The following is a 13,806-nucleotide window of genomic DNA, read 5'->3' on the forward strand; positions in this document are numbered from 1 at the left end:
TCTATTTAAGTGCACTTAACTCTTCTATTGTAATTGATTCCAACGGCATTCAATCATTTCCCCAAGCACACACGTTAATCCTCGGATTATTCGCTACTTTGGAGAAGCAACGGAACTAAAAGCACATGCTTTGAAGCAGAACATGTCTAGTTTGAATCTTGGCTCGTGCTGCCAGTTGCCTGCCTTTGAACCATGCACAAAACAGCTCTGCATGTGAGGTAGTATCCCCTGGGACATCTCAGGCATTTATTTTGGTTTTAACTATTACCTCCATGTTAGTGACTCCAGTCTACTGGATAGAGTCACTTGGATGTCAATTCCCTATCTCAAATCCAATTCAGTTCAGTATCTTGCCAGTTGCAATCCCAGAGAAGCTTCTTCCCTTGTTTTGTCACTATATTAATGACCCAGACACCCAGTCCAATGAGTCTGTCTCCCTCTCAACACGCTGTCTTCAATCGAGAATATTTTTTTTTCCTACCTCCCCCAAATTTCTAAAATCTATACCTTCCTCTCCATCTCTATTTCTATCTGGTAGGGTTGCTAGTATCACTTGCCTGCATAGCTTCCTAACTAGCCTCTCAGACTCTAGTCTTGATCTCACCCCTAATTTGTCCTCAGTGGTATTACCAGGATGCTCAGTTTAAAATTCATGGCCCTTCCCCCTGCACCATTGAAAACTCACAAGCTGGTCACCTCACTTACAGGCTTAAGCCTAAGTGTGTGAGGTCCCCCACCGCCTGCTCCTGCCCACACCTCCTGCTTTCTGTCTGCCCCTCCTCACACATCATGGTCCTGCCATGCTTTTGCTCATATTATCCCTCCCACTGAAAGAGCTGCTCTCCCCTCTTTCACCTGGCCCAAGAGTAATCATCTGTCAACACTGCCCCATCCCGAACTCCTCAGGTTTCCCTAAGTGCTCCTCTTTTGAGCTCCCTGGGCATACGGTTACCCCTACCATGGTGTTTAGTTGTCTTTCAAAATAACCTGTTTACTGCATTTACTCTTCCTCTCCTTTGAGATTCTTAGGGATGTATTGTCTGATTCATCTGTGTATCCCCAACACTGTACACATTCCTCCACTTGCATGTAAGTCCACAATAAATATTGTTGAGCCATAAAGAATATTTCCCAAACAGAATGGGGGTAGCTAGGAAGACCCGTTCAACACGGACACTAGAGACCACACTATTCTACATGAATGGGATTCTGTTGAAGTCATCGTGTCCATCAGGAACCCATCACCATTTATACTGCATCCTGGTTTGGTTGTCTCAACTTTGGGGTATTTACATATATACCACCATTCATTAACCATCTGTTAGCAGATACCTTACCAGCAATGGGTGACACAAAAGAAAAAGACAAGGCTAGAAGGAGAAACAGAGACATAAAAAGAGTATAAAGCATGATGTGATAAGTTCTATAATAGAGGCATATAAAGGAATATAAAGAAAAACACTAACTTAGGGGAGGTGGGAAGACCGCCTGAGGGGAGGGATTTTGAGGTGTGCCAGGAAAGATGGATAAGAATTGGCCAACGCAAGTGAAATGAGAGTCATTCTGGATAAAATTACCGAAAGCCAAGCAAAGATGCGCTTGATGTGCTCCCTGAATGACTGACAGAGTTTCACAAACTTGAATCTATATAAAATAGAACTTTGTCCTCTGTTGAAGTTGTACGCGTTTCATGTAACTAGACAGCTAATTTTAGAAACACAATGTTCTATTCTTCACACAAATCAAGACTTTTTAGTAAATCCATATTAATTTCTTCTAAGTTACAGTTACGTCTTTTTTGAATCAAAAGCTCTGGGCCTATGCTAAATTTCCTGACTGGTGTAGGAGCAAAGCTTTGAAAGGAAAATTTATAATCATTTCGTTCACCTTCCATGGTACATCAACCAAACAAAGGAAGTTTGAAATGTCAGCAAAAAGGAACTGACCAAAAGCAATCAGAAAAATATTCATTGAACGAACTGGACTAGGATGCCATGAATATATTTTTTTAAAGACTGATTGTCCTTGTGATGGGCTAGAAAAGTCAGCAGAGTTAAAAATAAAAATCAATCCTGCTTCCATAAGCACTGACAATTTTTCCTCATAGAGTATATTTCCCTGACTGAATCTTCAGGTTATGCTCATTTTCTTTTTAACACTTTCAGTTCTCATTTATTCCAAAAGAAATTCTAGCACAGAGTATTCTGATCTTCCCTTTGCTTTGGTGAAAACAATAGCTTTTCTTAGCTTAGAGATAGAGGTTATTCTCTTCAAAGCTTTCTTTTTGAAGATGATTGTATCTGCTTCTGCTTCTTAGCCAGGATATCTAGTCACCCTTGATAAGTATTATCACAATGAAGGACTTGCCACAAAATGTGAAAAACACACAGTTAAGTAATTCAGATCTCACTGCTGCTCTTATCTAAAATAGTATTAAAAATTCCTTTAATGTAAAAGCAAAATAAATATTAGATATAATTACAGCTCCTCAAGGGCAAATGAATAAGTCTGAATGCAGATAACAATATGTACAGATAAATTAATATAAGATAAATAAAATAAAATAAATTAAATAAGATTACATGCATAAATATACATGCAGCTGTACCACATTCTCAGAAAGCAGTGGTAGTAATGTTTAATAGAATTATAGTATTTTTCAAATAAAGAAGAGCTATGTTGCTCTCAAAAGTGTCATTATAATTTCAAGTTTATCTGTTCTTGTCTCGTGAAATTTGAGACTTGGCCAGGCTATTGAATTCTCTTGAGAGAGGTCTCCAACAGAATCAACATCTATGCCCTTCAAATGGCCTAGAATTTTCCGGATCTAACAAGTAGACTGAATACTAGAATAAATCCAATAAAATGATAATTGCACAAAAAAGTAGACCATTGCACTGCAGTTTATCTGATTTCCAATTCAATGCAACTATTTTTATGGTCCTTACTATATACCAAGTACAGTGGAAAACTAGGACCAGTTGTCCTCCTATGTATTGAGCAAGGCAGATAAATAACTCGCAAGTCAAAATAAAGCAAACACAATACAAGAGGTGTTCCGTTTTAAAGAAGAAAGTGGTTAATTCCAGCTGAGGATGTAAATGAAGGCTTCCTGCAGAAAGATAAATTTGAGATGGCTCTTAAGTAATTATACTCTTGGAAATGGAAATGGAGCTAAAGCTGGATGAGGCTTAAAAGAAGTTGGGTTAAAAGATGTTGAGGGAAAACTGATAGTAAAGGAGGTACAGGAGGGCATATGGATTCTGTTCACACCTCTGTTTCATGCCTCTCTTCCTCTTGAATTCCACACTCCATAATACTTACAATTTCCCCTTCCCCTTTTACGATTTTCACACATGGTCTTCTCAGGGCTAGAAAATACCACTCCCCATCCCCCATCCCCAACACCATTCTCTCTCACCCCAACTCCTCTTTCAGAGTCAGCATAAAGGTCACTTCCTCAGATAATTCACTCCTGAAACCTTCAACCATCTTCTCATCCCACCCCCAATTAAGATCAATTCCCTTCTTATACACACACATAGCACCTTACACTTTCCTACATCATTTTGTTTACATAGTGGTACAAATTTTTAGTAAGAAAATTAATGTTTCTCATAACCCATAGGCAGAATTTCCTTGAAAGGCAGCTATCTTATCTACTGTGACTCCTCCCCCACGTGGAGCACTGTTCCTGGTACTTGGTGGGCATTCAAATCTAAGTATCCAGCAGTCTCTTAGTTTTACACTGTGGGAGAATTTGTCACTTAAGCATAACTTATATCTTGAAAATGTTAGAGCCTTTATATATTTCGTATATAGAAAAAATTCTAGCAAAACTTCAAGCGTTATAAACAAATTCATATTCTGTACAGACTTTTGCTATTAAAGAATCATGTCTGATATAAAATAAATTTACCACCCTGAAACCTCTGTGTTTCAAATCAGAAAACAGAAAGAAATTGAATATACACATTGACTTTACAGCTTGTCTCGGAGAAACAGAAATATGGATGCATCTTAAGGTACAAAGAAATGGAATTTAGCTGAAAGACAGAATAGAACATAAATAAATATAAAACTACTATAGAGAAGATAAATATGCATCAGACATATCCAGTTAATTTAAAAAGAAATCACATTATTTAGTAACTCTAAAGCTGCAGCTTTTAAAGAAAAACAATTGAAGGATAAAGGAATTATTTATATTCTAACTAATGCTCTCTCTCTCTCAGATTTTATTAAGTCCATGCGATTGTTGACTTAAAGTTGTTTCCACAAGTTCCCATCATATACTGTTTGCTATCCAAACAAGGAATGAGAGACAGAATTTTATGAGTTGAATGAAGGCCCTGAAGGTAGAGCCTGGCATGGGGACATGTACCTAGTACAGTGGTGCCTCAATTTTCAAATGTAATCCGTTCCAGAAGATCATTCGAGTTCTGAAATGGTCAAAAACAGCCAACAGCTAGGCCTCGACCCGAAGCATTCACTTCGGGGTTGACAGCGTTCGTAAACTGAAATGTTCGTCAACGGAGACGTTCGAAAACCGAGGTACTACTGTACTGAGATGAAGTGTGAAGTCTGAGGTCCTCCTGCTGCTGCTCATGCTCTCATGCTGTCCAACAGTCGTACATAGAGACACAAAATGGCAGTAAAGTCCATGCCATCCTTCATGTCTATCTCATGCCAGGAGAGCATATTTACTGACATTTCTTTTTCTCCCTCAGAGTAGAGAGAAATGACACATTTTCATGTAGGTGCTCCCGTGGAAATAGCCAAAACACATACGTACTTTGGGCCAGACGTTTCTCAGTTGGAAAAAGAAAAAAAAAAAAACACTGTTCAAAACATATGGCTCTGAGACTGGTATTTGTGTAGCATTTCTTGTTAACATAAATAAAATGTATTCTTTCCACTTATGACATGAAATATATTTTAGCTTTTTAAAAACTTTCTTTTAAAGGAAATGTGCCATTCCGTATCCACAAAGGCACACCTTAAGAGAATATATGCTTTGAATCATTTTCCTGTCTTACTTTCTGTAAAGATGATGAATTTACATTTAGATACCCCACATCATAAGCCCTAAAAAATTCCAGTATGAAGCCCTCACTTCACAAAAATAAATATCAGTAATATACAACTAACATACAACTTGTTTCCTTTTAATTTTTCTGTTTTATTTTGCTGTGAACTAATACTGAAAATATATTTACAACAATAATAATCTAGACTCCTCAAATTGAAAGGAGTGCTATTAATACAAGGAATACCGTTCAAAGTTACAATTATATTTTATCTCACTGGTTACCATGCAGTGGTGCTTTTTGCCAATAACCAGATGCATTAGAATAGAAGGGTTCGGTAAAGACAAATTACATCGTATGTAGGGCAGGAAAAAAATGAGGCTAATGGAGATGATGGCTCACGGCCAGAGGGAATAAAAAAGAAAGTCTGAGGTAGAAAACAGAGAGTAAGAGAGCATGAGGATGGTGAAGACGGGAAATAAAAATGCCCTTCTTCTTGAATGCCTTGATTAGAATTTCTGAGGGAAAAACTGTACATGCTCTCATTTCTTAAGAATCAGAAGGAAATCAATCAAGAACTTTATCTGACTTGGCACAGGAGAGTATATGTTAGGCGTAGCTGGTACACATTTCTGCTGGCTTCACCTTGTTCACTGAGGTTAAGAAGGAAACCAGGGTGTCAGGGCTCAGATGCACGTGGCAAGGATGCTCCAGGTGCACTTCCTGGTCCCTATTCCCATGGAGGCTGGAGGACGAATGGTCAGACCAGACAGCTGGCCTCTGCTCGCTTCACTACTGCCTCGTCAAAACTTGAACCATTTTGAATATTATTTGCAATAGAGGCATGCAATACAAGTGGACAGCAGGAATTAAGTAAAAACTTTCCAATGGCTTCTGCATTGCCCTTATAAAAAAAAAACTAATCCTTCTACAGTGACCTGCAGCCATTATCATAACCAGGCCCCTACAAATACCTCTAAACACGCATCATCCTTCTCAAAGCACTAGAATCACCTGGGCCTTCTTTGTCATCCTCAAAATTAATAAGCTTGCCCCCACGATAAGTCTGCACAAATTATTCATTGTTTGCAGGAAGAGCTACCCCCAGAGTCTGGCAATGCTATCTCCTTGTGATTCAGGCTTCCGTTCTGAATCCAGTTCTTCTCATCTTTAACTACCCACTCTAGATGACCAACTTCCTAGAATTAGATTTTCTCCATTGTATTAGGTTGGTCATTGCGGTTTTTGCAATTATTTTTAACCTTTTAAACCGCAATGACTTTTGCACCAACCTAATACTTTTCACTATGTGCAACACTTTATTTATGGATTTATTTGTTCATTATCTGTCTTTCCCATTCTCATAAGCACGAAAACTTCATAAACATCGAATGAATGAATAACTGATGGTACAGTATCAGAGTAACTGGGGGGCCCTTGATAATAGCTGACGCCAAACCTTAAAAACAGAATTTGTTTTCAGTGTATAATGTTCACTCCATTCACTGAATGGCCTTAGATAGTACAAAAACTTGTGTAAGTTGTTGCTTAAAATAGAAATGATAATATGGAACAAACTGGCTTACTACCTAACCCGCCTAATCCACCTAGCATTGTTACTGCCTCTTAACATGTTCTTAAAAATTGACAGGCATTATGGCTATCATTATCTTTTCTTTTAAGTAGCCAATTATTTCCACTTATCCTTTGCTGTTCTGGAGAAATCTCTATAACTGGAGGGGAAGCCACTGTTTCCACTTATCCAGCATCCTTACCCTGTACTTTTGTGACAGTCCATTGGTCTTCTGTGGTGTTGAGCTCACCCCAGAACGGGCACATGCTTGGTTCTGGCTAATAAGTGCCTCTTCAGGACTTTGCCGGAGCTCTCAGTGAGGGAAGGGGGTCGGGCGGGGGTGGGAAGGCACCTTTTCTTTGAATGCAACACGGGTCTGTAGTGACTTAACCACATGTGAAACAACCCTGCCTGAAAATGTACCAAGTGCATGTTTCATCCTATCTTCCATGTTAAACATAGACTATCTGTGTGACGGTGCCAGCTGTTTAATGGTCCATAAGGAAAACTATTTTACCCTTAATCACCTGGCCCTCCTAGAGGACACCACTATAAAACACCAATGCTTTTTTCCTGGAAATGGTCTACGAAATATTTAATCTCTTAACCTTCATCAGAAATTAAAACAATTACATAAAAATGTTCAAATATGTTTTTCCTATTTTATTTGGGAAAAAAGTATATCCATTAGAATAGTTGAAATATTAAACCCTAAATAGAGGACTTTATATCCAAAGCAATTTAATTACTCATCTACTATAATGAATGTCAAAAACTATCTGCTCTTGTCAAAATATGGAGACTTTTTTTTAAAAAAAAAAAGAACAATTAGGTACCTGAGCTTCTGGTTGTATTGCTTGACCTTTTCCAATGAGGCTGCATTTATTTGGGCTTGGAATTCTTCCACTGAAACATTGTCTCGATAATAATATCCTTCCATGCTCTCCAGTGCTGTTTAAAAGAGTAAATGTACTTTTCACATGATTTTATAACTCAATTTTGACACATTTGGTGTAATCCTATTGATTATCAGCAAATGTACTAAACACATCAAATATGACCACATATGTAAGAAACTATCACTAACCAGATCAAAAATGAATACCATTCTTTTGCTCTCAAAATAAACATCAAAGATTTCATGATTATCTCTGTTAAGTAGGCACAGGCAATTTCTAATTTAAACTGCCTTCTATTTTCAGAATGTTTTATATATGTTCTTTGTGAAGCTAAACTCAAATTTCATATATATTTATTAATAAATAAACACACAAAGGGGTGTGTGTGCGTGTGTGTATGTGTGTGTATTTACATATAAACACATATATACATACATATGTATGAGAAGCAGAACAGTATTAACATACATAAGAGTAAAGAAATGAAATTGTCATTCTCTATGTATATTCACATTGTTTTGTAGCCGCATTTAAATTATGAAATATTAGTGCAATAAGTAAGAAGTATAGATAAAGTGAAATCTTAAAATACTACCTCTGCCCCAATGGTCAGTTAATTTAGTTAAAATAAATAAGCATATATATATATATAATACACACACGCACAGAGTCCCACGGATTTTAAATATTTTTTGATTAATATAGATTTCCTTCTTAGCTAACATTTTCGGTTAAGTGTTTCTTTTCCCTTTAAACTTTCTGCACTGGTAGTATTTTTAACCTTTTGGAGAGGAAATGAATCACATGAAAGTGCCTAGAAGTACAAGAATTCCTATGGAGAGTTTTCTAGCAACAGGAATGACAATAGGTCCGATTTGCAATCAATTTGGTCCAATGTAAATTATTTCCCCTTATAATTATTACCACTAAAGAGCCTCAATTTTTCAGCAGATTATTTCAAAATAGATAAAAAATTAATCTTCTTTCAAAACTGCTAAATGCAATAGTTTCTAAACTAAACGATAATGCTGCCTCATATTGACAGATACTCACCACCATTTTTCGGTGCAAAAATAGGAAAGTCACTGCTAATTTTAGCTGTGCTATGTATTCTAAACCAGTTAGATTTCTAGAGCATTGGAGAGACAACAAAACTTTTAGAATATCACTAAATTTGAAATTTTTTTAAATGGAATTATTGGCTTATAATTGAGAAAAGCATTTGTGGAAAATTAGAGACAACGCTTACTATATTTACTTCAGTACAGGAAATTGAATTTATTGACTTGTTTCAAGGATTGTTATTTTTGTATTCCTCATGACTTCTGCATTAATTAGAATATTTGCACTGGTTCAGCAAGCTTCTGGCCCTGAATACACACAAGAAATAAAGGAAAGTCTTCCTGATAAAACAATTTTCAAATATATGCCATATTCCATTGACAGGATGTTTATTTGTGAAAAGCAAATATACCAGGAGGATTCAATCTCTCAGTGGTCATACTTTAGTGTGGATTCCTCTTACTGGTTGTAAAGCTAATAATGAAAGCCCTTGCATTTCAGTAAAACCACAACTCCCATGGTCCTCCACAGCTGTGTGACCTTGGCCACAGTAATTAGTATCTGAGATCCTCAGTTTCTTGATTTGTGAAACGAAAAATATGCATACCTCCTAATTATGGTTCTTGGAAAAGAATTAAGTTAAATAATAGGATTAAGAGAGCCCATGACAACTCTTATCGTTTATTGCAAGTGTGTTATGTACTCGGCAACAGGCCTAGTGCCCTACCGGCATTATCTAATTTCCTGGAGATACATGAATGTGTTTAGCCAAACAGGAAGTTTTGGGAACGGAGAAGGTTGCATTGGAGAACACTGCACTTCGCGACTTAAGACCAGAAAGACTGGAGGAGAACAATAGGAAGGAGCAAGAAAAGGGGGGGGTGAGGGGTGCGGGATACCAGGAAACACCTGGGATCTAATTTTTATGTCTTGATGGCTCAACTTATCTACAATGTCCAGTCCTGCTCTAAAAGTTTGTTACACTATAAAAACAAATTGAGGTTTTCATTATGTCTCTTAACAATATTTTCAAATTAAAAATAGTTAAAATTCACAATTATGTACATTTTTAAAAAGAGTCTAACAATTTTGCCAAGAGTCTCAGCAAATTTTCATGGCACCTGCATGGAGTTGTGGGGAAATAAACAAAAAAAAGATGAGTTCTGTATTTAAAAAGTAAATTTTGTATGGCAAAGAAGAGGAAGGAGAACCACATCCTTTATTTTAGGTGAAGAGCTTAGTTATTTATTGTTATAAAAAAAAGAAAACGGAATGACGTTTTACCAAATTAAATTTCTATTTTCAGAAAAGTAGGTTAAATATATAGTAATGTCCCAACTTCAAAGTTAGACTGCTCTTTAACATGTTCTTATCTAGTTTCTGTAATTCTCATAATTTCATAATTTGTGGTCATATTTGGTACTTCCATCATTTCATAAGTTCCTGTGGACATCTTGATTTCAGACCTCGAGCCTCCAGAATGCTGATAGAATAAATTCCTGTTGTGTTAAGCCACCCAGTTTGTGGTCTGTTGTTGCAGCCCTGGGAAACTAAAGAGTTCCAGTGTCTCATTTGGGGAATGTATGCACCCCATCCTTGAACTCTAGCTCCATGGATTTAAAGGTCCTGATCCTCAAAGGAGACAAAGCAGGAGTCCAACTGAACTAAGCTATGGTGGCCACCTGGGCACTTGAGGCTCCTTGTGCCAAGGCACCAGCAGCCAAGAAGAGCAATCACGACCTTGGCAAGGCTATTGCTACATAATGAAGGCAGGAAGAAATGTTTGGCACCCAGGTAATCCATTCAGGTCCCTCTTGGTATCCCCTTGGCCACTTTTGATGGTGAATGGACAACTGCATCAACCCTGGCCTGAGAAAGGCATCATATCCAGGGCATCAGGACCCTGGGGATGAAGGTCTTAGGCACGCCGTGGAGACCAGCAGAGGTTCAGACTGAGCATAAGGCTCATCTATAATGGACAGCAGAAGGGGGTAAATGAGAATCTACTGTGGCCCAAGACCAGCTGTAATAACAAGGGCTATGAGTTGTCTCATTAGCGTATTTCTTCTAAATCATCCCCCAGGAAGGGAGGCCCATCAGAGTCAGGAAGAAGTCGCTCCCAGTCCTTACAGAAATGCTTTTCAGATGTGGACCATGGCTGATGCTCTGAGAGTCACCCACTCGGATCCCCCTTCAGAAATGAGGGGCCTGTTACCCAGATGCTATGATTGTCAGATGTCCCTCAGCTGTCAGCTCTGCAGAGCATCTTTAGTCTTCGCTGAGGAAAACTGTCCCATCCAAATCGCATCCCCTCTAGAAGCAGCCAGCGTCCTAATGACCTAATAAGGCAGAAGCAAAAAGGCCCAGCTTGCCTCAGCTCTCCAGAATCCAGAAATGTTGAACATTTGTGAAATGGATTAATCAAATTAAGCAAGTATTAACTGCATAATTGCACAGTGTTTCCTAATCCACACTAACCCATGCCACACTCCCAGTGGCCATGAGAATAGCGTAGAAAGCTTCTAAAATATACTGGCATTTGGACCCCACCTCCCAGAGATTCTGACAGAATTGACCCGGTGTGAGATCAAGCGTGGGTATTTTCTAAAACCTTCCCAAGATGATGAATGTGCAGCCAGTACTGAGAACCCCTGAGAGAGAGCATGAAAACCAGCCACTGGGGAATGACCCTGAATATCACCCTCCTTAAATTCCCATTTTCATCCGGTTTAGTTACTTGCTTTATCTCACCCAGGGCTCGGGGACCCCGACAGGATGAATCCCTTGACCTGTAGAAAGTACTTAGAGAAGACAGACAGCTCAGCATGAGCTTCACCTTCTAGCATTCTGGTTACGCTGACTTCACTCACTGGCTGTTTCTATAAGCCTTACCCTGGAAATCTAAATCACTTGTTTTGTCGGCCTAGATTCCTGTTTTCTCCCCCAGCAATGGCCCTTAGCATCCATGTCCCCTAAAGTGTCCCCTACTTGTTTCCAACCGTGGAATTCCCGATCTAATGGGTGGTCCCATCTCTGCAGGGTGCCCAATCAATAAGCATGCCCTCCTCTGCCCAAGGGTTGATCAGGAGAGAAAATTGAGAAGAAGAGAGTACATTTGCTTTGTGTTCTAACTACAGGGTACCACAGAAAACTTTTGGAGGGCAGACTAAGAATTTCCCAGGAGATTTTGAAATTCATCTAATTTTTCTATTTGCTAGCAAAGACCCATGTACACATGGGCACATAAAATGAAAACCCTCCAAATAAATGTTCATCCCAGCATAGACTCCATGTGGAATCTCTTCCATTTACCACCACTTCCAATTACCAGATGGTAATCTCGACTCAAGCTAGGGCTGCCTTTTCTGTGCTTCCTTCAGTCTGATGAATACTGAGTTCCTAATGGGTCCTCCTGGGAGTTTTATGAATGCTGAGGAACTTCTGCAGGCACTTTAAATAAGCACCCTCATCAGTGACAGATTTTTAATGAGACAAACTGTTTTCCAGTCTTCTTTACCTATCTACGACCTCAACTGTAGGGTAGCGATGTTGCTTCTTTCATTCGTTTTTCATATTTTACTGCTGTGTGAATACTAATAATACCTACTGTTTGCTGTAGTTTCTTTTTAAAGTACATTTTTCTAGCGATATTGTACTCACAGAAATAACATATATTTAGGGGTTCTTTTTAAATTCATTGTAGCCACAATTATAAAATAGAGGTTCCTGGCAAAGGAATCTTTTTCCTATGCACATTTGCTGTTGGGTACGAATATTCAGCTATTTATGGCTGATGTGTCACAAATGTAATAATTTTTTTAGAAAAGATGCTTAATGCCATCTGTCATCTCAGTAATGATTTCAAAGACAGAATTTTTAATGAGAGAGAAATAAAGGAAAAGAAGTAAACAGGCATGAGCTCTGGTGAAACCCTATGAAAGTCAACATTCCAGACAAGTATCCTTCCCTACCTTCTAAAACTACATCTCTGTAATGGCTTTTAACATAGTTTAGGCTAAACTGTTCTTCTAACATAGCTCCGAAGTCTATTTTTACTCGGCTTCTTCTTTTTTATTCCTTTTTATTACAGGATCTTGTATTACCTTTATGGATCGTACTACAGTCCTCCAAAGAAAAATGAAAGTACCTTCTAATAACTCTTAAGATCTTCTCTTCACTGAAATTTCCCTCTGCTTAAATGTACTTTTGCCAAGAATCTGTTTGAGGCAGTCATTGATTTTAAATGATGGCAACAGAAGGAGAGGTAATCCATGTTTTAGAATTAAAATACTATGCATATGGTACAAGCAGAATTTTCACTTGGTAGTGAATTTAGATTTCATATCCCTGTCTGTTCTTCAGTTACAGAGGTTGATTTTATTCCTCTACACTTCTCATTTTTTATTGGAAAATAAAAATTCCACAACAAAACCAATGCAAGTCTTCAAGACTCAAAAGAAGGAAAAAATAAAATGTTCTATGGTACCAATCAGAAAAATTGATATAATCTTGTGACTGCAGCCTGAATTTAAAAAAAAGAAGAAACAATCAAAGACTAGAGGAAACTAAATAATAATCTGGATTTCTGATATTTTTTGAGCAACATTTGTGACCTCCGAAATGAAAAAAGATCCAGGGCATTCCCTTAGAAGCCAATTCACTGTAAGAATCTTCTTAATTTTAATTTATTCTACAATTGACAATCATTGCTCAATGCCAAAGGCTGTTTTATATTTATAAAAGTAATACATTTTATTGACCAAAAGTGATATAATGCAGAAAAACTCAAAGAATAAAAGAATCATCATGAATCACCCAATGATATACAAAACATTTTACGTACATGTAAGTACATGCATACATGTATGACATAATTGAGGCTATCATATAAATTTGTTTTCATAATCTGCATGTGTATATTGTCAACCTTTTTCTAGCTCATAAATATTTTTAACTATACAATTTTAATGGCTTTGCCATCATTTATTTAAGCAAAATAAACTTATCTTTATTTATTTCAGTCACTCATGTCTTGTTTCTATATTACAAATAATGCTGCAATCCCATTTGATAAATATTTAACCATACGTGATTCTTTCCTTAATAAACATTCCCAGAAGTAGCTTTATTACCTAGGTACTATGCAGGAATTTTTGAATTAATGAAAAAAATAACATGATGATTACAATTAATTTTTAAAAGTTGAGCAAGATAAAATAACCTAAGTACATGAAGCATAAAA

The 13,806-nt window shown here is 37.5% G+C and overlaps 1 protein-coding gene across 1 annotated transcript in view; it reads right to left on the reverse strand.

Annotated features, from left to right (window-relative positions):
- The window catches only part of PREX2 (phosphatidylinositol-3,4,5-trisphosphate dependent Rac exchange factor 2), a 237,988-nt gene that overhangs the window by 48,387 nt on the left and 175,795 nt on the right, over positions 1 to 13,806 (reverse strand). Inside the window, exon 35 of the mRNA XM_033126386.1 lies at positions 7,440 to 7,554. Coding sequence (XP_032982277.1) covers positions 7,440 to 7,554 — 115 coding nt within the window. The remainder of the gene's footprint in view (positions 1 to 7,439; positions 7,555 to 13,806) is intronic.

Source organism: Rhinolophus ferrumequinum, chromosome 14 (genome assembly GCF_004115265.2).
Source record: "Rhinolophus ferrumequinum isolate MPI-CBG mRhiFer1 chromosome 14, mRhiFer1_v1.p, whole genome shotgun sequence".
Taxonomy (NCBI): Eukaryota; Metazoa; Chordata; class Mammalia; order Chiroptera; family Rhinolophidae; genus Rhinolophus; species Rhinolophus ferrumequinum.